Here is a 27,295-nt window from a genome sequence, read left to right as displayed (position 1 = left end):
AGAGTGCGGGACGTGTGGAGCTGAGGAGTCGATGGACCACGTGCTTTTTTAGTGTAAATGGGCGAGGTCGACATGGCAGTGGACTGGAATCCCGCAGGAGGCTCAGAGTGCGCGGCTACAGTTCCTTAGAGTGATACGACAGTGGCTAGCTAGTTCACGGACTCATGAGGAGGGCATCAGAGCGACTTGCACAGCACATCAGATCTGGCTGGCAAGGAATGCTCGTACTCTCGGCGAGCGCAGGGTGTCATCGAGGTTTGTTGCAGAGCTTGCTCAAGCATGGGCCACGGAGATCAGGCCCATCCCTTTTTCAAATAGATCTTTGACAGCTCGAGACACCTGAGGTTCCCCCTGCTCCGGGAGCTCCTCAGATGGTGTTTTTACCTGGGAGCCCCCACCCCCGAGCTTCCTCAAGGTTAACTTCGATGGGTCGGTGCTGGATGGCATTACGCGGGGCAGTGCAGGCTTTGTCATACGGAGCCCGCACTCCAGGGCAATGGCCGCAGGTGACTGCTAGTTGTTTGTGTTGCCCAAATAGACAACCCAAGAGGGGGGGTGAATTGGGTTTTAAGAATAATTTTGCAATTGAAACGTTTGTGAATGACTGATTAATACTTTTGCAAGATGAATAATTAGTTGCTATGTGCTGTGAGTGAAATGAGAGTGAGAGAAAGAGACACAAGCAATCACAAACACAATGTTTATAGTGGTTCGGAGCTTACCCTAGCTCCTACGTCCACTCCCCAAGTCTCACTTGGGAATTCACTATAACCCCTCGGATTACAGCCGGTTGTTTTACAAGCTCACAACCCAATTTGTTGTTTTACGAGCTCACAACGAACTCGGTCGGTTTTCCCAGGCTCACCGACTAAAACCACCCCGATTGTTTTTCCGGGATCACAATCAAACCCTTACACGTTGGTTTTACCCTCGGCTCACCAACCAACCTCTACGCACTCTTGATTCAATCCCCTGATTGAATCAAGCAAAGATAAGATGCAAAGAACAGACACAAACCGAAAAACAGAGCTTCTAAAAAGCAGATATACAGCGATATAAACTAGAGAGAAGTTAAGAGCCCTCAAACACGTTTGAGTTGGAGTAGAGTAGGGCTTTTTGAACTGTGAGTCTCCTCTTGAATGTCTGGTCGACTTGAAGGCAGGAGGAGACTTCTTTAAATGCTGGGAAGAGGTAGCTGGATGGAGTTAATGGCGCTCTTCCTTCTTTTCTGTTGAAAAACCAGTTGGCAGAGATAGGATGCTTGATTTCTTTGAGTGGAAGAGTGCTTCTCTGCCTTGCTACAGTCCTCTGTGGCTATTTAACCCATCCCCCACGGAAACTAGCCGTTAGACACCTTTTTCTGCCCGTTCTGCACACTCTGCACATCCTGACAATATGTCCGTTGGGGTCGGAGTCGACTCGTGCGATCTGGAGTCGACTCGGCAACTGTTCCGGATTTGAATTAAAGTGACCTCCGCGACTGGGAGTCGACTCGACTTAACCCGGAGTCGACTCGCCAACTTCTGGAGCTGACTTGCCATTTTCGGAGTCGGCTCATCCCATGAAGTCCATGGAGCTAATTTTTCAACTTGGCCCACTCGAGTCGACTCGACAATCCTGGGAGTCGACTCGGCGCTCAGAGCCCGAACTCCCGATCTTCTGTCTTTTGGCTCGTCCAGTTTTGGAGTCGACTCGAACTGTTCCGGAGTCGACTCGGCTCTCAGTTTCCGAAACACAGCCTTCTGCCTTTTTGATGTAGCGCTGCCTTGGAGTCGACTCGAGCTGTCTGGGAGTCGACTCGGCTCTCAGAGACAATAATTCGGTCTTCTGTCTTTTTGGGGTCGCGCTGTCTCGGAGTCGACTCGCGCATTGCGGGAGTCGACTCGGATCTCAGAGTCCGAAAACTGCTCTCTGACTTTTGCCTTGTGTACCACTGAGAGTCGACTCTCGCTTTCTTTGGAGTCGACCTGCCAACCATCGGAGTCGACTCGCGTTCCACAGGAGTCGACTCGAATCTCAGGGTCGAAAATCGCTCTCTGACTTTTCTGTCTGTAACTCCTTGGAGTCGACTCATACTACTCCGGAGTCGACTCGGTAATCATCGGAGTCGACTTGAGCACTTCAGGAGTCGACTCGCTGACAGGTTTTGAGTTGAGTCTTTCTGTTCGTCTGTCAGTTCTCAGTCGGAGTCGACTCGTAATGATCCGGAGTCGACTCGAGCCCGTGCCAGTGATTCTGATACGCTTGGAGTCGACTCGTAATATCCCGGAGTCGACTCGAGTCTCAGACTTTGGTTCAAACTGACTTCTTAACTTATCCAAAATATCTTGAACCAAGTCTAGAAACACTCAGACAAGATTTTCACTGAAACACTCAATTGAATTCATTAGTAAACAAAAGATATACTCAAATGCTTCGAGCTCATCAAAATCACATAGGGTTTTAATCAATCACTCCACAGTTTGATACATCGGTTCCAGGAGCAGAGCTGCGTGCAGCCTGGGCGGATCTTCGACATACGTGGGTGGTGCTGCGAGCCAGCTCGATTATTCTGGAAGGCGACTCAGCCACTATCATCGGGTGGATTCAGAGGGGGTCGAGGGGTGAGAGCACATACCATCCCTTGATCCGCGACATAGTGATGATGATGAGAGATCGGGAGGCCATCCAGGCCAAGCGTGTATTTAGAGAGGCCAATGGGACGGCCGATTGAGTGGCTGCCTACGTGGCCCACCACTCGGGGTACGCTCTTTGGTCGGAAGAGGGGGAGCTGCCATTGGCACTCCGCGAGTTATTGTATTTTGACCTTATTGGGTGTATTCGTACACACACTGTATAAAGCACCCGCTTTCAGCAAAAAAAATAAAAATAAAAAATAAGGAACCGAGTTAGGTCAGGTCACTCATAACCCGATGTGACCTAACTCATTTGCACCCCTAGCTAGTTTTGTTATTTGAAATAACCATGATTTTTTTTTTTTAAGGAAGATATCAAATGAGAGGACTGAAATGAAACAATGGTGGTTCGGATGATCGACTGCATTGGTGCGCCCAAAGCCAATGTACCAACATGTTCATGGTCTTTCTCAGTTCCAAGGGAAGTTCAATAGTTAAAAAGTGTTGTCCCAAACTCAAATTCAAATACACTAGTGAGGCCACTATATATCCGAAGAGTATAAAATATGGTACATCACACCATACCAAATTAGATGGTATGAAGCATATTGTATCGGTTCAGTATTGATGTACCATATAGGACATATTGACACTCAATACACTGCATCGGTGCATACCAACACAATGATAGAATAGAATTGGTACAGAACCTCATACCAAAATAGTATATCTTGGTATAAACTATACACAGCCTTAACCTCGTATATGGAAAGAACATCGTCACACTAAGGTCAGCTTGCAAACTCAAATTCAAATAATTTATAGTTAAAAAAAATCTTTGGATAAAAATTTTGATCCAAGCCTTACTCCTAATTTTTTTTAAAAAAAGAGAGATTATTTTAAAGGATCCATCAGACTTTCAATTCAAGTGTTATCTTGTTAAGATTCATACCTTACTCCATGTTTATTGATTTTGAATGTATACCCTATTTACTAATACTACCATATAAAGAGAAGAGGCCCCACTGTTTTGTCCATCCTGTTTTTATTTTCATGGATTCTCCCATGTTCTCAAAAATACTTTTTTTTATCCTCTCCATCAAAGCCGTCGTGCCCCTTCAAGCCATCATTAATTCGGATATGACTTTTTCGTACTTCACTTGCTCTTTGAGAAATCCCCAGTCAATTATCCCACAGCAATCTAGAGAAAATTACGTAATTTTGATAGGATATCTATCATTGGAAGCAGTTGATATTAGCCTAGATTAGCATTAAAACTTGATGTAGATAGGATAAGCTAAGAACCTATTCAGAGGACTTGTTTCTAAGCTCCATCGCCTCTGAATTGGAGTAGACAAGATGAGGTGAAATCTTGTTCAGAGGACTCACAGGGAAGCAGTAGATGAGTCCACGAGAGATAAGTATGAAAGCTTGATTTGATAGCCATTGGGGAGGTGGCATGTCCTTCTTTTCATCATCTTAGTTCTCTTCAAATGACGTTCTTGAGTTTAGTGTCAACTTGTCATCCATCACCCCAAGTCTCTCATTCTTTGTTCTCTTGGGTTCCATCTCCCGCTACATCTAGAAAAATTTAGAGATAATTAATTCCCCATCTTTCAAAAGACCGCCCTATAACAAAAAATTCCTGTTGACCGATCTTAAAATCTTCCATCCAATATCTTCCCCAACTTTAATTCCCGGTCCTTTAACTCCTTTCTTTTTTTCCAAAAATACTGAAAATGCCTCCGCCCCTTTTGATCTCCCATTCCTAAAAGAACAAGAAAAAACGCACGGCCGCCGCCGACCATTGCCCATCCCCGCCCAAGCTCCCTCCCGCCGCCGCCGCCGACCCTGGCTCGCCCCTCCCGATCCCCCTCCCGCGGCCTTGCTCCCTCCCGAGCCCCCTCCCACGTTTTGCCCCCGCTCGAGCTCTCTCCCGTGACCGCCGCTAGCCCCGGCTCGCCCCCTCCCACGGCCGTGCCGCCAAGAATGCCCCCGCCGCTTCACGAGCCCCCTCCTTCGGCCGTCGCCAGCCGCGGCCTGCCCTCCTCCTGCGTCCGCCGCGGCACGGTTCCTTTCCGGAGCCGCCGGCCTCGCGGGAGGAAAGGTGTTCTCCGCTAGACAGCCCCGGCTGTTGCCAACGGTGGCCCCGCCCCCTCCCGCGGCCTCCTCCAACGGCCGCCATGGCTCGACCCCCTTCCGGCGCCGCCGGCTCGCGAGAGGAGAAGAAAGAAGGAAGAAGAAGAAGGAAAGAAGAGAAGAAAAAGAAAAGGGAAGAAGAGAAGAAAAGGAAAAGAAAAGAAACAAAGAAAAAAAAAGATAAAAGATAAAAAAAGAAATAAATAAATAAATGCATAAATAAATAAATAAATAAATATAAATGAATAAATAAATTATATATTCTAATGAAATAAAATGATTATAAAAAAAATAAATAAAGCTGCCACGGTCGGGCCCTCTCCCCCGGCCTCCTTCTGCGGCCGCCATGGCCCGCCCCCTTTTGGCGCCGCCGGCTCGCGGGAGGAGAAGAAAGAAGAAAGAAGAAGAAAGGAAGAAGAGAAGAAGAAAAAAAAAGAAAAGAAAAAAAGAAGGAAAGGAAAGAAAAAGAAAAAAAAAGAAAAGAAGAAAATAGAAATAAAAAAGAAAAGAAAAGAAAAAATAGAAGAAAAAAAAAGAAAAAAGATTTAAGTGTGTGTAGATAAGACTTAATTGTGTACAATGCACACAATTAAGTGTTCTCTATACATAATTAAGTCTTCTCCGCACATACTTAACTGTGTGATGCATAGAACACTTAATTGTATGCAGAGAATACTTAAATATGTACAGAGAATATTTAACTTAATTGTGTGATGTATAGAATACTGAACTGTATTGAGAAAAAATTTAAGTGTGTGCAGAGAAGACTTAACTGTGTGTAGAGAAAGAAAGAAAAAGAAAAAGAAAAGAAAAAAAGAAGAGAAGGAAAGAAAAAAAAGAAAGAAAAAGAAGAAAAGGGAAAGAAAAAGAAGAAAAGGAGAAAAAAGAAGAAGAAAAGGAAAAAGAAAAGAAGAAAAGGAAAGGAAAAGAAAAAAAAGAAAGAAAAAGAAGGAAAAAAAGAAAAAAAAGAAAGAAAAGGAAAGAAAAAGAAGAAAAAAGAAAGAAAAGGAAAGAAAAAGAAGAAAAGGAAAAGAAAAGAAAAAAAAGAAAAAAAAGAAAAAAAAAGAAAAAAAAGAAAAAAAGGAAAGAAAAAGAAAAGAATGAAAGAAAAGAAACACTTAACTGTGTGCAGAGAATATTTAAGTGTGTGCAGAGAAAAAAAAGAGAAGAAAAGAAATAGAAGAAGAAAAAGAAAAGAAAAAGAAGAAAAGAAAAGAAAAAGGAAGAAAAGGAAAGAAAAAGAAGAAAAAAAAGAAAAAGGAAGAAAAGGAAAGAAAAAGAAGAAAAAGGAAAGAAAAAGAATAAAGGAAAGAAAAAGAAAAAAGGAAAGAAAAAGAAGAAAAGAAAAAGGAATAAAAGGAAGGAAATAGAAGAAAAAAGAAAGAAAAGGAAGAAAAAGGAAGGAAAGAAAAAAAAGATGAAGAAAAAGGAAAGAAAAAGAACACTTAACTGTATGCAGAGAAGATTTAAGTATGTGCATAGAAGACTTAATTGTATGCAGAAAATATTCAACTTAACTGTGTGATGCATAGAACACTTAATTGTGTGCAAAAAAGATTTAAGTATGTGCAGTAAAGACTTAATTGTGTACAGAGAACATTTAACTGTGTGCAGAGAAGATTTTGTGTGTGCAGAGAAGACTTAATTATGTACAGAAAATACTTAACTTAACTGTGTGATGCATAGAACACTTAACTGTGTGTATATAAGATTTAAGTGCGTGCAGAGAAAATTTAATTGTATACAAAAAATACTTAACTGTATGATGCACGTAGTTAAGTGTTCTCTGTACACAATTAAATTTTCTCTATACATACTTAATTGTGTGATGCAGAGAACACTTAACTGTGTGCAGAGAAGGAAAAGAAAAAGAAGAAGAAAAATGAAAGAAAAAGAAAAACAGAAAGAAAAAGCAAATAAGGAAAGAAAAAGAAGAAAAGGAAAAAAAAGAAAAGAAAAAGAAAAAAGAAAAAATGAAAAGAAAAAGAAGAAGATAAAAGAAAAAGGAAGAAAAGGAAAGAAAAAGAAGAAAAAGGAAAGAAAAAGAAGAAAAGGAAAAAAAGAAAAGGAAAAAAGAAAAGAAAAAAAGAAGAAGAAAAAAGAAAGAAAATGAAGAGAAGGAAAGAAATGTGATGCATAAATAAGCTTGGCACACAGGTAATATATCATGACACACATTTAAGTAAGCTTGGCATACAGTTAATCAATATTTGAATACTTAATCTAGCATGACACATAGTTAAATCTTCTCGGCACACAGTTAAGCAAGATTTAATTGTGTGCTAGACTAGATTAAGTATTCAAATATTGACTAACTGTGTGCTTAGCTTACTTAAATATGTATCATACTATATTACATGTGTACCAAGCTTACTAACCTAGCTGTCACTCAGTGATTATTTTTCTTTTTCTTCCTTTTTCTTTTCTTTTCTTCTTTTTCTTTCCTTCTCTTCTTTTTATTTCCTTTTTCTTCTTTTTTTTCTTCTTTTTCTTTCCCTTTCTTTCTTTTTTTTCTTTTCTTTTTTTCTATTCTTCTCCTCCCTTCTTATTTATTTATTTTTATTTTATTTCATTGAAATATATTTAATTATTATCTTAATTATTTATTTCTTTCTTTATCCATTCATTCGTAGATATAATTATTTGTTTATTTATTTTTTTTTCTTTTCTTCTTTTCTTCCTTTTTATTTTCTTTTTTTCCCTTTTTCTTCTTTTTTTCTTTTCTTTTTTCTTCTCTTCTTCTCCTCCCTTCTTATTTATTTATTTATTATTTTATTTCATTTAAATATATTCAGTTATTATCTTAATTATTTATTTATTTCTTTATTTGTTCATTCATAGATATATTTATATATGCATTTGTTTATTTATTTATTTATTTCTTCTTTCTTCTTTTCTTCTTTTCTTTCCTTTTTCTTCTTTTTTTTCTTTTCTTTTTTTCTTCTCTTCTTCCCCTCCCTTCTTATTTATTTATTATTTTATTTCATTGAAATATATTTAGTTATTATCTTAATTATTTATTTATTTTTTATTCATTCATTCGTAAATATATTTATTTATGCATTTATTTATTTATTTTTTGTTCTTTTGTCTCTTTTTTTCTTTTCTTCTTTTTCTTTCCTTTTTCTTCTTTCTTTCTTTTCTTTTTTCTTCGCTTCTTCTCCTCTGTTCTTCTCCTCCCGCGAGGTCGGCGGCGCCGGAAGGAGGGCAGGCCGTGGCGGCCGTGGGAGGGGGTCGGCCGATGGCCGGCAGCGGTGCGCGGTTGGCGAGCAGAGGCCTCCTCCTCCTCTGGATCCTGCCACGAACCTCTTCTCCGCTCGAGGGGCAGGTCGTGCTCGGGAAAGACATCTCTCCGCCGGATCGGGGCGCAGTCGACGACGGCGTGGTGGATCTCCTTTCCGTATTGATCGTGGCCGGTCGGCGACGGGGTTTTGCCCTTCCTCCACGGATAATCTCGGCTTGGGCTCGGGAGGGGGCGAGCTATGGCCGGCGGTGGAGAGAGAACAGGGGCTTGGGAGAGAGAGGACGCCCCAAAAAAAAACCTAGGCGTGAAGGAGAGAGAATACCCACGAAAAAAAAGGGGGGGAATTGATTGACCTAGCGAGGAGGAGTAAAGGGTATTTTGTCTCCAGATGTAAATCCAAAATCGTAAAGGACTAGAAGTTAAACCACCAGCCAATAGGGACTTTTCCTTAGGTTCTGGTCCAACACGGGACCGCCCATCAATTACCCCAAAAATTTAAGGATGCCAAACCTACTCTCATGTTTCTTGCAAAAACTTCAATACTTATAGATGGATAACCCACAAGAGATCACCCATTGCTCAAAAATTTAAAGTCTCAATTGATGTGATCTCTGGCCGAGCCATTCTAAAGGATGGCTAATTTAGCTGGAACTTTGCATACTTCAACCAGGTTAAAGGCCTGATCTGAAATCTACTAACAATGAAGTGCTATTGATGTGGGCCAATGGGAGTAGAGAGTATTTCACAGTCCATAAGATTGTAGCATCAGAAACTATGTCATGTTGGTTTCATGCATTATATTACGTTACAACCACCATGGCCCACTTCTGCACCTTGTATGTGAATGTATCTATGTTGAAATTTTATAATAGATACGCTATGAAATTTTTATCCTCAATTGTTATAGTTCCAAGTTATTGTATAATTTATCAGGAGGGGGAGGAAAGCTTTTCCGATGCTGTGCTTCTAGATTACTATCTAATAAACTCTCTTTCTTTCTTTTTTTCTTTTTGAGTAGAAATTGTTTGATAGACTTCAGTGTGGTTTTGCCTTGAACTATCATTTTATGCTGCCTGCAAATGGAAATCATGGTTTTCCTAAATGGGACAGGTTCATGGTAGAAGGGTCGTAATGAATATTTAGATGAGTCCAATAACATTTTTGAAATCCAATGGCTTGTTAACAAGTTCTAATATATAGTCCCAAAAACTAGACTATTGGACTTTAGAGAAGATATTATGAGATGATTAAATAGTGAAAAGTAAATCATTGATCAAGTTTCAGTTTAATAACATATTTATTCGGTACGGTAAATTTTCGATAACAATTAGGTTGTTCTTTTTTCTTGTCCTAATATGTTAAAATAAATAACTAATATATAGCTATGGAGTGATGATTAGGAAGTGTGCAATTGTTCTCTATCAATGTAAGATTCATTTGAATAGCTATTCTCCTTATGATGTTAGAACTACAATTAAATCTTTAAATTAGAGAGGCAGGTCTAGAAAACTATATCAATTATTGCTACTCCTCATCACATTATATTATTTATTTCACTTAACTACAAACTCTTTCCCTTAAAACATATTTTGATTGCTTTTCAACTTTTTGTATATTAATTTGCTCAAAAAAACTTATGGTAGACTAATATTAAATGAGGAAACCATTATATAAAATTCTAACAAAAACTCCTCTAACTCAAATGTCAAAGCCAAGTTTGATTTATTATTGAATGGTTGCAAGCCAATGGATGTCCAAGGTAGATTGATTTGTGTAGTTCACATGTTATGATGATCTCCAATAAATCTAATGATGTAAATATTTTTGAACAAATTTAGCAAGATTAAATAGGTTCCAACCTAAACTGAATACTCTTCAGGAGCACAAAGATTGTATGAGGACCCGTACGGGCGTGTGTTTAGTCCCGCAACGATTATTTGCAGGGTAGATCTTGGGTACTTATACATGATCAAGGAATTCAAATAATACCTTCCAGCTAGCCATTTTGGATGAGGTCCTGGGTTGTTACAAATGGTAGCAGTGCAGACCTGGATCATAACTAGGGATGGCAATCGGGTCAGGTCAGGTCATAAACGGGTCGGGTCACATGCAGGTCGGGTCAGAAAATCATAAATCTGAACCCGACCTGTTTATTAAACAAGTCAGAAATTATAACCTAAACCTATCATGTTCAATAAACAGGTAATCCGACCCGACCCATTTAACCTGTTTAATAAACAAATAACCCGACCCGTTTAACTTGTTTAATAAACAGGTAACCTGTTTGCCCAACCCGACCCGATCTATTTAACCTGTTTGCCCAACCCAACCTGTTTAACATGCCCAACCCGACCTGTTTAGACCTATTTAGACCCGTTTAACTTGTTTAAACCTATTTAACCCATTTAACCTATTTAGACCCGTTGAACCTGCCCAACAGTTAAACGGGTTAAACGGTTTAAACGGATCAGATATCTAAAACCCGTATCTGACCAAATTAATAAACAGGTTAGATGGCTCGACCTGTTTACGATCCGAACCTGTTTAGGCCAAATCCAAATCTGTTTATGGCGGGTCAAACATGGATCGGGTTGGCGGGTCGGATCATATTTTGCCATCCCTAGTAATAACCTATGTGGACTAGGGGACACTGTAGCACATATCCATGGGGCAGACCACGGGCCGATCATAGTGTTTGTGATTAGATTTGAATGAATTTGAATTCTTAGTCTAACAAGGGCGTGAGGGCTTAAACGAGAGAAGTATGTGAGGACCTGTACAGGCGTGTGTTTAGTCTCACATCGGTTATTTGCGGATAGATCATGAGTACTTATACAAGATCAAGAAACCTAAATAATATCTTCTGGCTAGCCATATTGGGTGTGGTCCTGATTTGTTACAGATTGGGCATGAAAGAGTACCATTCATCAAGTCTTTTATTTTATTAGATTTTAGATATAATTAGGAGAGCTAAAGAAATTAACTGATATATGATTGAAAATATAAAAAAAAGCATGTCAAAAGTTAAAAAAAAGTACAATGCCAAGATATTCAACTATGGGTATTTTGGAATTGAGCTAATGCCTTTTAATGATTTAAAAACTCGGGACATTGACATTTTTACATAGTTGTTGAGATTTTTTCTTATTCATCGACCAAATGTGATATTTATCTAAGAGCCCCAAAACTAATATTATGCCTTGTTTGCATAATAAGTGCAATCACATGTACTGAGTAGTAGGAAGTCATAGTAAAAAAATACTAAAGCAATACAAAAATCTCATATAAAAGGTTGCATCCATGATGTGCATCATTTTTATTTATCCTCTCACCAATGACATGTATTAGGTCAATGATATAGTTTAATACCTCTTACTAAGCAAAAACTAGATTTGGTACATTTAGAATAGTAAAGAAATAATAAAGCAATCACAGTAAAGAAATACTAAAACAACACTATCAAGTTCCTCCTTCTTTCTGCTGCCTTACCTGAGTCCTTTTAAGGAGAGGTTGTTCTTACTGCAGTCTATACCATCAATCGGGTATATTCTTCCATGATCTCAAATAAGTCACCATATGAGGTTTTTTATGAGAAGGTCCCTGATTACTCTTTTCTAAAATTTTTGGTTGTGTCTATTTTGTTTTGCTTCCATCATATGAGCATTCTAAACTTGAATCACGCTCATGTCTCTGCCGCTTCCTTGGTTATGGTATCGAACATAAATGTTATTGTTGTTATGGTCCTATAGCTAAGCGACTTCGTATATCTCGATATGTTTAATTTTGGGAACACAAAATGTTTACTAGCATCTCTCCGCTCTTCACAGGTCCTCTTTAGTATTCTCCTATCTTTAATAACCCCATTGTTGATCTCTTCCCAGACTCCTTTTCTATTGTAGGTGATGGGAGCTCATCAGGTAATCTCTCAATGTCCAACTCCACTAGGTCTAGATCATCCACTGATTCGATCATCACAACCGGATCATCCGAGCCTATCCTCAATACTACCCTTCGCCGCTCTAGTAGGATAAGATTCACCCCATCTCATCTTAGTGATTACCACTATTTTTATGCTCTTGCTACCCTCTATGAGTCTCGCAATTATCGTGAAGCCAATTTTAATCCTCTTTGGCAGAAGGCCATGTCTGATGAACTCCAAGCCCTTAGTAAAACTTATACATGGGATCTGATTGACTTGCCTCCTAGAAAGATTCAGTATGATGCAAGTGGGTGTATAAGATCAAGACTCGTGCTGACGGTTCAATGAAATGCTATAAGACTCATTTTGTGGCTCGAGGATTCACACAAGAGTATAGTATTGACTATGAGGAGACCTTTGCTCCAGTAGCATGTCTTACCGCTTTTCGTTCTTTACTTGCAGTTGCAGTTGTTAAGCGATGAAAAATGTATCAGATGGATGCTAAGAATGCTTTCCTCAATGGTGATTTAGCTGAGGAAGTATATCTACAGCCTCCTCCAAATTTTGTTCATCCACCTGGGAAAGTCTGTCGTTTTCGTAAGGCTCTCTATAGCCTTAAGCAGTCTCCTTGAGCTTCATTTTTTAAGTTTAGCTCAGTCCTAACTCAGGAGGGTTTTACTTCTAGTGCATATGATTCTACACTGTTTCTTCGCCGATCTGAGATTGGTGTTGTTCATCTCTTGTTACATGTGGATGATATGGTTATTACTGGAGATGTCGTCTCAGGAATTCATGCACTTCAACAATTTTTTGGACAGCATTTTAAGATGAAGGGTTTATGATCCCTCAGCTACTTTCTTGGTTTTGAGATGACATCCAACTCAAATGGATACTATCTTTTTCAGGCTACGTATGCTTCCGAGTTGCTGTCTCATGTTGGGTTGACAGATAGTAAGACTGCGGATAGTCCTCTAAAAATAAATGTTAAGCTTCTTCCCATTGATGGTGAACCATTGACAGATGCGACTTTGTATCGGCAGTTGGTTGGTAGTCTCATCTATATGACCGTTACACGTTTTGATATTTCTTATGCAGTCACTCTGGTTAGTCAGTTTATGCATGCACCACGCACTATACACTATGTAGTAGTCCTACATATCCTCCGGTACGTTAAGGATACATTGTTCCACGACCTTTATTTATTTCTCAACCCACTCACTTTGGATATTCAGGCCTATTCTAATACTGATTGGGCTGGTGACCCTACAGATCGTCGCTCTACCACTCGCTATTATTTCTTGGTTAGTTCTTCTCTTATCTCTTGGAAAAGCAAGAAGCATACAATTATCTCTCGCTCCAATATAGAGGTTGAGTATTGTGCATTGGCATATACTACATCTGAGTTCTTATGACTTCGATGGCTACTACATGACATGGATGTTCCTTTGACTAGCAGTTTCTCTCTTCATTGTGATAATATGAGTGCCATGCAGATTGCTCATAATGATGTGTTTTATGGACGAACGAAGCATATTGAGATAGATTATCACTTCATTCGACATCATATCAGGCAAGGCACTCTTCAGTTGATACATGTTGCTTCTGCGGATCAGCTTGCTGACATTTTTACGAAGGCCTATCTACCGGAGTGTCATCGTGATTTGGGTAGCAAACTCAAGTTGGCATCTTCGCTACCATCTTGAGTTTGAGGAAAAATGTTACCTGTATATAAGCTGTGTATGAGCTGTATACATGAGCTATATATGAGCTATACATAGCCACCTTCAACTATAAAAGGTGGGTTATGACACTGTTTGTAAGTGAATAAAGATCATATCCTTCCCTCCTCTGAGATTCTCTCCTCTCCCTCTATGTCTCTCTCTTCTCTCCCTCTACGTCTCTCCCTCTTCTCCCTCTATGCTTATCAAGTACAATGTGTGATCCTTCCCTCTTTTGAGATTCTCTTCTCTCCCTCTATGTCTCTCCCTTCTCCCCCTCTACGTCTCTCCCTCCTCTCCCTTTATGCTTATTAAGTACAATGTGTGATCCTTCCCTCCTCTGAGATTCTCTTCTCTCCCTTTATGTCTCTCTCTTCTCTCCCTCTACGTCTCTCCCACCTCTCCCTCTATACTTATCACGTACAATGTGTGATGAGCCCTGAGCATCTTTATGGAAAAACATGATTACTTATTTCTGTATGCATATGACTTTTGTCCATTTGTAACATTTTGGTTTGAAGAAGTGCTTCCTAGTTACCTTTGGGTTAGAATGCGAAATTTATTAATAACTTCTATGAGATTGCATCTGACAATGATGATTTAACTTGACAGGCTAGGTTTGCTTAAATTAGAGAAACCGATGCTAAGATAAGTGATACTGCTTTTAGGTATTGGTAAATGCAGAAAATTGCATTGCAAGCAGCATCGAAGAATATTAGGAAAGTTTTTGTTTTGGAGGTACAGAATATTAGGGAGGTTAAGCAGAACTTAATTTTTGTAATCATGACGTAGTCTGCTTATTACTTCTTTATATGCATATTTCCTTAGGAAGGGTAGGTAGCCTTAAGAAAATTAAGGAAAAATGATAAACTCTCTCAAAGTTTCGAATCCTAGTCTAGGACCTTCTATCGGTTGGGTAGAGGGTCTGCACATTATAGGTTCTATACCATACCGGCACTTGGAATGGCATAGCATCTCGATAATTCATTGGGATGCTAGGTTTTTTTTGCTTTTTAATTTTTTCTTCATACTTGTTGTGGTAATGGTTGTTTAGAGGCTTTTTATGGTTTGTTTATGTCATAATTTAAGATTAAGGCAAGTATCGATGTAATAAGCGAGTTCATGGGGCCAATACTAGTAGAATTGAAACCATGTTTCTTTTGTTTGTTTGCTCAGGTGGGAGGAGAAAAGAGAAAAGGGAGAAAGAGTGGAACAGAGGGAGAGAACAGGCAGACCCCCCTTCTATTGCTTAGATCAAGCCTCCTTCAAATCCAAATCTAAATTATAACCCCCACCACATTTTTTTTGGTAATTTCTGAAAATTAAAAAGAAAAACTTGATATTGGTGCGGTAAGCACAACGATTACTTAAAACACATACCTTAATCCCAAATGATGGCATAAACAAACCTTAAAAAGGCTATAAACAACCATTACAAATAACAAATAAGAAGAAAAGAAAAAAAGAAGAGAAAACTGGCATCTTGGTGAATTATTGGGATATTAGTCTGTCCATGCGTTGGTATAATGGATATTAGTTGTCCTGGTCACTATCCTGGTTCATACAAGCTGCTATCAACCAGGACTACTTGATTTTTCATGTATTAGGATCCTCTAACCTTGTTCTCCATGATGGAGAAGTGATAAACGGTTGATATTATCTTTTCTCATTTGGGATGAAGTTTTAAGCCCTATTGGCATTGAAAGAGCACAAGCATGGATTCCTTATCGTTAAAGGACTGGATATAGAATCCTTTGGTGAGATTGGATTTACTTGAGTGGGTTAAATTTTGAGTGCATATCGTTAGGGGGATGGATTTCATCACATTAAGCCTATTAAATGGGCTTTGACTATTCAAAGTGGAATCTTTAGTGGTGAAGATGTCCTAACTATGAAGGCCAACTTAGAATGGTGGCATGAGGGAGAGATTTTGGTGAAAGTACTTGTTTGATGGGTGGTTTTTTTAAGAGGTTTTTGTCAGGTACTTCAGCTTGTGATAGCAATGGATGTGATGAACTGAGAATGGTATGGTTTCATGCCTACTGTTATGAAGGAATGCCATGGACCGAGTGCATGAGGTCTTAAAAATTTAAGAGATGCAGAGAAGAGGTGGATTACAGATCAGGCGACTTTATTCTTTAAAGATGGAAGTGCCTTGTGAAATCAATTTAAAAAGATTCGAGGAATGTTCCTTTTTTATTTTTGCAATTTGATTGAACATACAATGCCTTCAGAAAAAAAACTTCTCTTTGGAAAGTGAGATTTATTTTCCAAAAAGCTTGAGTTGCTATTGGGTTCTTGATACATGAGCTGAGCTAAAGTTTAGGATTATAGGTTGGTTCATCATTTAGTTACTCAGAGCGATACGAATGGAATGTGTTCCCACTTACTGGGAAATTGTGTCATAAGCAAGTTAGGAAGGATTTGCTGGTAGTTCCTTGATTTATTTTGTTCTTGTCTTACTTTGCTCATTAGATCAGTATTGGATGAGAAAATTCAAGGTTCGCTGTACCGGTCGGTACCGAGCGTACCGTACCCGTACCGATGGGTACCGGTATCGGTACACCAATGTCGGTACGATCGGTACCGAGCGTACGGTACCGTACCGACACTCGGTATGCCTATACTAGTGGGCACCGGTACGGGGTTCGGTACCGGTACGGCGAACCTTGGGTGAGATTTTATGAACTTTCAGTTTCCAAAGAGAAAAGCTGTTGATGGTTAAACTTTTTAGTTTTTTTCTATCAATTGTCAAAAGAGTAGATTCTTTTGATATACAACTATGATATTTGTAACATTGGATGGTGAAATTGAGATCTACTCTTTGCTGGAGACAGGAAGACATGTTGATATGATGTCTGAGTTGCATATTTAATGTAATTCCATAGTGCTAAATGAAACTAACATGTTAAAGTTTGTTGTCAAGGAAAAGATACCCATCCAATTATTGATATATATCAGGTGCATTTGCAATGTCTCTAAGGACCTAGCAAACATGCACATGCTGTAGTTTTTGAGTGCTGATATCATCTGTTGATTATTTTGATGATGCTGATCTGGATCAAGGTTTGATGTTTTAGCCGAATAAGGTCTGTTTCGGCAGATACTGGTTCAAAGTTGAATGAAACTGATATTTTTTTTCTATCTTCTTTGTTTTAACAGGTATATATGCTTGATACTTTTCTAAAATATTTCTAAATTTTGTTGAATTATTCAATATCATATTGATCTGATGGTCTAATGATCTAATTTCTATTATTTTTGTCTATGCTTTGTTATTATAGCGTGCAAGATGCAATCTTAATGTCGGTCTTTACTAGTTAGAAAGCAGTGTGTGTTCCTGTGCTTCTTTTTATATTTAATTAATTTTTCTTTTATCTTCTTTTATAATAAAATGATATATTAAAATGAAATACTAAAATAAAATAGGTTCTTATTTGGTGCATCTTTTCTTGCTCATATGAATTGTTAAAATGGATTATAATGAAAATTGGTCTAATAGTCTGTTCCTTGTTTGGATGGTTATTAAAATTAGAGAATAAATGAAGTATGCTTTGAGAAAAGTTTAGTTAAATTTAAAAATTAGAGAAAATATGGGAAATCATAAATATCAGTTAAAAGTGTAGAAAAATTATAAAAATTGGACAAAGGGTACAATGATTATTAAAATTAGAAAAAAAAAAGCATAATATTTTAATGCATTTAGCTTTAAAACAATCTAGTTTTGACCTGAAACTACCCAAATCGCCCAAACCATGATCTTGGATAACTCAAAATATATGAAATGATGGAGTAACTTGATTATTTCTTCTTTTTTTTGGATTTTTCTTGAATTTTTTGACTGAAACTTTAAAACTCAGAGTGAAACTCATGAAATTGCTAAAATTGCCCATATCAAAATTCTACCTAGCAAACTGAAATTGAAACTGAAACAGAGTTTTAAGACCTTGATCTTGATGTGCTCCTATGCCTGTGTGCATTTTCTTTTCATAAATGTCGTGATAATTGGACTTTGAATATAGGTTGTGTTTGAGGCTTTGTTCTGGCATGCAACACATTTTTCTGGTTTGTATCATCTGTATCACAGATTAAACTTTTTTGGTTTGAAAGTTGAGATCTTCTTCGATGTTGCTCTAGTGAAAAACTATTCTCATTGTATTGTTATAGTTCTTGATTTGTTTTAGGTTCTCAATGAGAATCTATATCTTGCTGGTCCATATAGCTAGCTCTGATTCAATATTCTTAGATTATGTGTTAAGGTTTGCTGGTCATTTTAGTCGTTAATTTGTATCCTACGCAATTTTGTTGATTATAACTAAACAATGCATGTATATTTAACTGTTTCTTGTTGGAGTTTGTCTAATAATATTTTTACTCAAGAGGGAAAATTTTATATGCAGGCTTAGATTCCTCCATTTAAAAAAAAAAAATAAACTACATGCATATGAAGATTACATGACTTGCATCGACTATTTTGGTTCTCTATAATGTTTGTTGTACCAGCCAGTATGGTATTGTACCATGCTAGGCATACCATACGTACCGCGTAACAACACTGTAAGAGGATGGTACTGGTATAGGGTCTGGTACCGAGATGGCAACCCAAGATTGTATTAGGGAAGTAGGCTTATCTACAACTAAACTATACAAGATTTGAGAAAGCAGATTTGGACTATCTATGGTAGAATCTTTGCTGATGTACTGAGACTTTATTGCAATTACAACCTTCTCTTAACATCCCCCCTCCTCTCAGTGCTGCGTGGAAGATAAGAGTCTATAAGATTTAAACAAACAAAATTCAATCGAGATCTGATGCTAGGCATGAATTTTGGAACTTCTGAAGTTTTCTTCTCAATTGCTAGTTTAGAAGGACTCTTGTATCAGAGACCCTAATCTGATCTCAGATTTGTTTATCAGCAAAAACCCTGATGCTTGGCAGCAGTATCTAATGCAAGAAGCCTAAAAACAGTGTGGCAGAGAGTTGAAAAGAAGAGCAAATGTGATCTCAAAATAAACTCCACATACTGAACTAATCCTAAACAATCAACTAAATTTGGATCATATTTGTCTCCTCAACAAGTAATAAACCAACTAATGACAGCCGACTTAATCATAATAAAGAATTTGAGCGAGAACAAGACTCCAAAAACCCCTAGAAAAATGAATAAAAAAGACAACGTGAAAGTATTGTGAAAAAAATTAAATAAATTTATCCATCTGAATGAGATTTCGATTGCATCAATTTACTTCTGCTGCATGTTATTATGCTCATGTGATCTTTGAACAATGTTCATGCATCCAATCCATCATTGAATCATCGAGAGTTGATCTCCAATCTTGCTCCTTGCAGTCATATATGTCCGCTGTTTGTCTTGACATGCCATGATCTTACTCATAATGGTTTTGATTGGTCAATGGACTTCATTTTGCAGAAATTTTGAAAGCTGTTGAGAAAAAGGATCACTTCAGCACATCATGTCAACTATGTTCATTAAAGGGATGTTGGTATTCCCATTAAAAGTTGAATCCTTTACTTCTTCCAAGGTTGGCTTGTTCGCTAGTTGTAGTTCATGTCCCATTGGTTGTATGTCATCTTTCTAAACTAGCATATCCTTGATCTGGAGATTTCTTGATGACTTCAACTCTTTGGACTTTGTTTTCGTCCTTCCTCCATGGTATGCCATATCGTACCGAACCAAGTGTTATGGGGCATTTACCGTAACGTATCAGTTCGGTACCGTTATACATTTTGGAAAGCATACCAATACTCAGTGCCAAATCGGCTCCTGTACTAGACGTACCGACATAGTGACAGGGTGGCACTAGTACGGAGCCCGATACTAAGACGGCGTACCTTGCCTTGGTCTTTGTGAGTGGTGGACTTTTGTTGATCAACATCAGATGAGTGGACTCCGGTAAATCATTAGGAAATATTGATGTAGATCCTTCATCTTGGTTCGACAGTTGCCTCTTGATTAACCACCTCACAGGCAATCATCTTTATGAAGTCCTCCATCTTAATTCTAAATCCACTCTATCAACCTTTACATGCTCAGGCCTTTGTTATGATTTAGAAGATTTAATGAGAACATGGGGATTTGATGGAAAGCTCACTCCTTTCTAGAATAACCACCTAAATAGCACTTTCTGGACTTTTTATAGTTACTACAAGATTTCTTTTTATAATCATCAGCTGCAATCATCTGAGAGTATGTGGCTTGGTAAAAGGGAATATTTGTTACCACATCAGTACCGTCATCTCTTATCTCGTCTTATAGCTATCGGTATTAGATTTTTCAAATGGGAAACCAAATAAACAACCGCTAGAAGAAGAGAGCTTGAACCATATACGTGGCTGCAACATCATTGAGTGCTTTTCTGTGAGCCTAATTAATAGGGGTATTCTTATTATAAGGAAGGATCCTCTCCATGTACCTTCTTCTGCTAACAAAATAACCCCTACAAAATTTATAGTTATATGGATGAATGTACTGAAGACACATTATTTGTGCAAAGTATTTGTCCAGCATCTATGTTTATTAATGTTCTTTTTTCTGATCTCTCTATTTACGATTGGCATTGTTCAGTTTGAATCTCCACCATCATCAATTTTGGCTTTCTTTTTTGTGCAAGATTTGAGTTTCATTTTTTTTTTCTCAAGAAATGGGGCTGACAGGAGAAAAAAAATGGTTTTGCTCTTGCAGTAATAAATTAACCACCTCTACTGCAACAAGCATAGCTTCACCTGAAATGACAGTATGGCTCAGCGGAATCAAGAAACCATCCCTGCTGATCCAGCAAGCTTTCCTTCGTGGCACAAGCGTGGTCGTCCTCGAAAGCATGATGGCCCTGAAAATTATTCACAACGTAGGAGGAACTGACCGTCTCAAGCTAATGCAACTCGAGCCATTCCGCATGCTGATCCAATTTCCAGTTCCAGTCATGGTCCTCAAGGCCTCATAGGCCAGAAATTCTGTGGTATTCTAAAGGGGACGTTTGATGCTGGATATCTTCTCATTGTCTGAGTGGGTGACACTGGACCTGTCTTCAGGGGTTTGGTGTTCCATCCGCGCTGAGCCGTTCTTCTTACAAAGGAGAACAATATTGCATCATTTCTTCCAATGTCGAAAAGCAGTGAAATCCCACATCCAGTATCCCAAGCACTGCCGCCAGCACCAGTTGCAACACTAATCCATCCTGCATCGAAAACGGCTGCAGCTGCACAACCTCTTCGGATAAGAGAACGTAGTACTCCTCGGACTGCTCCAAGTGCCGAGGAAGTCGTGCAGAACGATGCCAACCATCTCCCTCAGGATGCTCGCCCTGCTCTACATACTGACTTAAAAGGCATACTTCTGGATACATTGCTAAGGAAAGAGGCAAACAATGACCCCCAGAAATCTCAACCTGCTGTGCCTCAGCAATCTTTGCATAGAGTGTGCAAACCGGACCTCTGTCAGGCCCATCTCATGCAGTGAACAAGACCATGCCAGCCACCATTGAAGCTTCTTCAGGAGATAAAACTGAGAAGTTGGTTGAGGTAACAAGAGGCTACGATCCTCTCATAGTGGAGACCTTGACACGCAGTGAGACAAGTGGTAGAAAGTAGAATCATACCAGCCAGACACTGCAGTCCGATAAGACTTTGATAGACGGTGAGAAAGGTGGTGGCAGCTCAGATGTTACTCGCCAGAAGCTGCTATCCAATAAGAATTTGATGGGCAACAAGACAGGTGCAGAGATGGATTCGGCAGGTGAGGTGCCGCAACTTAGTACACAAGCATCCAAAAATTGACAGCTGCCTGAGGAATTGGGAAACAAGACGGACCAACAAAACCTCTCAGTTCACAGCTGCTAGGATGATAGCATCCCAAGTTCAGACTGAGGTGTAGAAGCTTCTAATCAAGTAACATCCGCCGTATTGACTGCCTTATAGTGATTATTCCAAGGTTAAACAGATCCTTTTATCTTCTTTTCTTCCCCTTCTTTTGGCTATGGCTGTTCATAGGGTTCTACAGTGCATTCAAATATTTTAAAGATGATGCAAACAGGGACTTGAACAATCTCCAGGACCTCCAACATGCCAGAATGTGTGTTTATTATATACTTTATCTACCTAATGCATCCCCCCTATGTCATAGTTTATCGTTGTTTTTAATGTTCCAGAGTTAGAATCATAAAAGAAATAAGTTTACTTGATGCATGGTTTGAATGATGAGCCTGCAAGGTTTATGGCTTATATGCTGCACATGGTATGACCTCCTCAATATTTAAGTTTTTTCAGAGGTTATTGGTATACCCAATTCAGCGTAGTTACAGGTTAAGCTATACTCTAATATTCAATCCTTCTGGTACTTCTAAGCAAGATTCGCCATCTCAATATTGGACCCCGTACTGGTGCCATACTGGCACAATATCGGTATGGTACAATATGGAGTTTTTTTAGGCATACCGAGTTGGTATACCACCCATGCCGAATACTGATACTAAACCGGTATGGTATGGTACGCTCCGTACCATCCGGTTTGGGCCAGCATAGCATACCATACTTCTAAGTGATAGCTTTTGTTTTTGGCTAGTTGCCTAGCTGATATGCAACATGGACAGATGCAACAACAGTGTAAATAGCATGATAAATGGTATCCATGAGGCCTACTTTGTTGATTATCTACCAGGACAAATGGTAATTCATACAATGATCTAGAGCAAATAGCAAGTGAGTAGGAACATTCTGTTATATTTCTGCAGGACAAACAGAAATCATTCGCATATGATAATTTTATTCTGATTCTTACTAGGAGTATGGAAGTCTATTTGCCTTATTTTAGTCTTTAGAAGTATTTATTCAAACTTAGCCTTTTAGATGCTGCCAATGAGACAGATTTATTGAATTTATCTTGTGTAATCCTTCCCTCTATTTTACTTTGTAGAGCAGCAATTAAGGTAGATGAAGATATCTTGATACATCCTTGCATGATTTTGGACAGGCTCAGTCAGGGAGCTTCAGCCTGTTGGACTAAGCCGGGCTAACGTTTTGCAGTTCAATCGGAGCCACCATTGGCTCACAGAAAACTATGCTGATCTGGCCCCTGAGCCATGGCCCAAGAGGAGTGGTTATTAAAAAAAAATTGACAAAATAAGTTTGATATGTGCTAAGAAATCTCAAATAACCAATCTTTATTATTCTGAATGCAAGTCATCAACAGTTGCAAAGAGATCACCCTTTATTATCCATTTTTCGTTCCAGGAGTTCCCCAACCAAAATTTTCTTGTTTATGGGAACATGAGACCATCCAGCTAACAAAAATGTATCAAACTTCAGTAGAGCTTTTCTGCTATCAATAGAACACATGCTTGTGAAGTCATTGGAGCACTAGATATATTGAGATAGTTGGGAACAATGTGATACAAATTTTTCAAACATCATAAATGAAGATTTAGCATAAAGATGGTGGTAGATAGAGCTTGAAGCCTCGAATTCTAACATCATCTATCTTAATTAACAATTTGTATTTCAGATAGCTGCACTGAAATATACTATCTACAGATTCATCAAAAATGAAGCGCAGTAGAACCATCCTTCTCTAAGCAAACACAGGAGATCCTTCAAACATTTGCACTGAATTCTTTACAGCCTCAACATCAATGTCAATGAGCTTTCCTGTTTTTGATGATATAATTTGGCATCTCTTTTCTTCTGCATTGGGAACAAAAAGTTTCCCCTTCTCTTTAGAAGAAAACAATGCAATGCTGCAAACAGGACCAAAATAACATCTTAAGCCTGATGGAAGTAAATATCCGAGGTTTGCTACTCAAGAGCATGCAAAGTAATCAACAAACAATGAATATTTCGCACTATCTCGGGCATTTAATTAGAAATTGAACCTTGGCTTATCACGAGCATTTGCGAGTGGGATTGCTGCTGTGTTTGTGGCTACTACTCCGACCGAGTCATTGATGACAGCTGCCAGCTGATGCAGTGATTGAAATAGAAGAGATGAAAAATGTAGGTTCTAATGGGATTAATCTATCAAGAACAGAACACAGCTGTGGATACTAGAGTGAAAAGAAGAAAGACCTGGCCTGGTGTGGTGATGAATAAAATGTTTGAATCTTCTCCTACCGTTTCCTCTACATCTTCCCTCACTTTTTCATGTGGGATTACAAAAAGAGGCTCCACACCCCTGTTTCCATACTCAAGAAAGATATATCATGCATAGCAAAAACTTTTAATTGCCATAAATTCATTAGAACCAAGGCCTATGATTTGATTTCATCTTTATAGCTGCATTAATTACTTAATGACTATTAGTGTAACAAATATAATTATTTTCCAGGTTAACTTTTTTTATAAGCTGGCCTTACTAGTTCCTACCAATTAAGCACCTAATGTACACATGTTCTGCCTGTTGATCTTGAACCCAGATTTTTATCTGCTAAATTTGATTTCACTAGAATGGTAAAAACACGACAAGGTGATCCAAAATTGTAAAAATGCAAACTTCACCGAAAATATCCAAAAAAAATTAAATACCTGAAAAGATACAGTCTTGTGTGATAATATAAGGTTTTTTTCTTATCTCTCTTAAGTTCACTCAATTTCAAAATTCTTGGTCATTCTGTTACTGTGCTTGGCTATGCATACCTTATCTCCTTCACTATTTCAGACCACAGTTGGAGAGGTAGCAAACTATCTTTGTCCCCCCTTGATTGCATTGAAGCCACAGAATCAGTCTCTATTCCATGGATAACTATATATTTCCCTTTCTCCACACCAGCCTTTTTATATCTTTCTTCTACATAAGCCTTGAGCTTCTTCGAAACCGAAACCCTCAGTGGAGGCACAGGATGCCTTGGGATGTTACGAGCTGGTCTCCCCAACCATTCCTCCATCTGATGGTACCTGTATTATATTATCATTAATATGCAGCAGAATTAGAATACGAAATCTGATTTTCTCCATCTGATTTATTTTACAAGTCATGCAAGATGGTGCAATTAAATTGTCATAACTAGAGCTGCATGAAATGGAGAGCTTCAGATGAATTGTTCAACATAGCAAACATGTTGAACAATGGAATCATAAAGGAAGACAACAAACAATTAGAAAACTCAAAGGCTCCAATGAATAAGGTATAGCTAATGATGGTCTCACATGTTATATCCACCCTCCGAGAGGTTCATCCCTGGTGAGGTGAATGTCTCTGTTAGAAGCAATCCTGCACCAGCTGCATTCACATTAGGATAGACATAGCTTACTTTGTCTCGAGCTGATGTCAAGAACAAAAATGCCGCATGACCGAGCCCCGCAAGCTTCGTCGATAAAATCAGATCATAATACCTATTCTGCCAGCAGGAAGAGTGAAAGAGAAGGGAAAAAACATTGAAAACTGCACATAGATCAGTTAAAGCAAAGCCATCTAGCCACCACAAAGAACGTAGTAAGGTCTCATAAGATGATGAAGCTAGAAAAGGCTGAATTAAGAAGAATAACAATGCGACCTTAAGCATGCCGATCATGTCGGCGTACTCGTCTGGCTCGGGGAAATCAACGTCAGGATCATAAGCATTGGCCAATCTCACATTCTTGTTCAACTCGTAGGTCTGCTTCCCCCTCGGCGATGCGACGACATCGATCAGGACGCCCGGGTACCGATCCTTGATAAGTTGGATGGCGGGGAAGAAGAGGAGGTTCTCATAAACCCCTCCTGAGATGACGCAGCAGCACCTCCGGACATCCCCCCGCACCTTGGAGGCGAGGGAGGCGAGCTCCACGTTGAACCCAGCTGGGAACTTGAGGAAGCCATATGGGTTTCCGGGGTCGTCGGGTGGCCTCGGGTCCTCTTCCTGCTTGCCATCAGCGAAGAGGGAGGTGTACTCTGCGCCTGGGTCCTCGCCGTCGTCGAAGGGGTCGAGCCACGGGTTCTTCTTCTTGGCGAAGGTGGCGAAGGTAAGCCTATTTGGATGGGGAGGTTTGCGGGGTGGGGTAAAGAGGGAGTTTGGGAGGTGGGTTGGTGGGATTGGAGGGTGAGAGGGGAGGAAGGAAGAGAGGGATTTGGGAAGGAGATGAGGTGAAGCCATGGGAGGGAGCTTGGTGACCGTTGAAAGAACTAGGCTTCAGATTTGAATGGGTGGAGGAGGTGGGATAAAGCATTCTCATATCTCCTTCGCTGATTTGATGGGAAACTTTGCATGAAAAGTGTGGGGTCCGAACTTTGTATTTTATTCGGCAATCATTTCTTGAGTTTATTACTCGGTTTGTGCCTTCTGCTGCACTGCTTGTTGTGATGCCATCTCGCATGGGCATGGATTGCAACTTTGAGTTGGTCTACTATTGTTCTCTAATTAAGTGTATATTTGTGGGGAATTTTCCCTGTTTGGGAGTTTGTTCAGTGTTATTTGTGGTTCAATGTTGAGTTGCTGACTTGTTGCCTGAGGTGCCAAACTAGTGTGGTTGAAATATTTCCTCAGGGTTGGTACCAAGGAGCTGAGTTGCACTCTACTTAGTTTCTTACCCATAGTTATTTGAGTTTATTGCGGTATGTTAGAACTCAAATTGGATAATCATGGGGTAGTTTGTGAAATTGATCGTAGGGTTATCTTGTATTGTGAATCAAAATATAACCAATTCCCTTGCAAGATTAAGTGATAACAGAGAAGAACACTAAGCAGACAAGTCTATTAATTTAGAGGATGGTTGTCGTCCGATAAGAAGTAATAATATGATTCATACTTGGGCTATCTCTATGAATGTTCCTTGGTTTGATGGTATTGATCCAACAAAATGAATTTATAAATTTTCTGCTTCCACTAAATTCTCTCAAACCAGTGGTTAATGACTACTTCATATTATCCTTCCTATTATTAGGATCGATTGTTGTATATTGTTTGTATTGGAATGCATTGGCTCGATGTTTGATAGTTTGCACAGGTATGTATAGTATTTGTATATATTGAGTTGTGATATAGTGTAACAGGAAGAGATCTGTATTAAAAGCTCCTTCCATTCTAGCATCATAGAGGTAGTAATGTAATCTAATATGCAACAAAGTAGCTCATATCTACGGTTTCTCTCTTCCTCTCCTTTTCAAACCACTTCTAGGCCCATCCCCAAGCCCCTCTTTTCTGCTACTGTATCCCTGATTCTGAACTAGGGTTAGGGTTGTGTCCTCCCCCGCCCTTTCATACCTTTAGTGTTTGGGGCAGCGATAAAGTTCGAACCATTTTTTATTGCTTAGAGAAATTCTGCCACTGATATTTTTGATTTTTTATAAATGAGGAATAGTGATGGAAATATATGTATCCGCGATTCGTTTGTTAACCGAGAATCGTGCGAGAAGGCCGTTTGCATTTTGCTTCTTACTGTGAAAATAAAGCTGACAAAGAACCAATTTTGTACCTTCAAAATACTCCTCCAAACCATCGATGCTCTTCCATAGTTTTTTTTTAATTGCTGGTTTGGAGGTTTGCTCCTAATTTGCAGATTTTGTATGAGCATATTTCACGGCATATAATTTCTCTTAATATTCCCCACCATCACTTCATTAGTAAACATTTGTTGAAAATAGTTAGGTTGATAATTCGTAACCCTTCCAGACTTTTTGGGCGACATACCTACTCCTAACTAACTAAATAATAACTATTCACAAATAGCTTGCTT

The 27,295-nt window shown here is 39.0% G+C and overlaps 1 protein-coding gene across 1 annotated transcript; it reads right to left on the bottom strand.

Annotated features, from left to right (window-relative positions):
* Positions 1-22,986: 22,986 nt before the first annotated feature.
* LOC103719329 (photosynthetic NDH subunit of subcomplex B 1, chloroplastic) lies at positions 22,987-25,760 on the bottom strand. The gene is made up of 6 exons (XM_039132235.1): positions 25,138-25,760; positions 24,791-24,981; positions 24,281-24,538; positions 23,714-23,819; positions 23,521-23,606; positions 22,987-23,385 (listed from the first exon to the last, which is right to left on the bottom strand). The coding sequence occupies exons 1-6, from the start codon at positions 25,714-25,716 to the stop codon at positions 23,220-23,222; spliced, it is 1,386 nt and encodes a 461-aa protein (XP_038988163.1). The 5' UTR covers positions 25,717-25,760; the 3' UTR covers positions 22,987-23,219.
* Between the last annotated feature and the right edge of the window lie 1,535 nt (positions 25,761-27,295).

The sequence above is a fragment of the Phoenix dactylifera genome, chromosome 12 (genome assembly GCF_009389715.1).
Source record: "Phoenix dactylifera cultivar Barhee BC4 chromosome 12, palm_55x_up_171113_PBpolish2nd_filt_p, whole genome shotgun sequence".
NCBI classification, from domain to species: Eukaryota; Viridiplantae; Streptophyta; class Magnoliopsida; order Arecales; family Arecaceae; genus Phoenix; species Phoenix dactylifera.
Note: the sequence above shows the minus strand (reverse complement) of the source record. Positions and strands in the feature narration are given on the sequence as shown.

Bases quoted from the DNA above. Each gene is read 5' to 3' on its own strand.
- LOC103719329 (XM_039132235.1), bottom strand. From the start codon at position 25,716: ATGGCTTCACCTCATCTCCTTCCCAAATCCCTCTCTTCCTTCCTCCCC. The intron at 24,539-24,790 runs GTGAGACCATCA...AATATAATACAG, and splicing joins TCGGAGGGTGGATATAACAT to GTACCATCAGATGGAGGAAT. The intron at 23,820-24,280 runs GTATGCATAGCC...GTATGGAAACAG, and splicing joins GAAATAGTGAAGGAGATAAG to GGGTGTGGAGCCTCTTTTTG.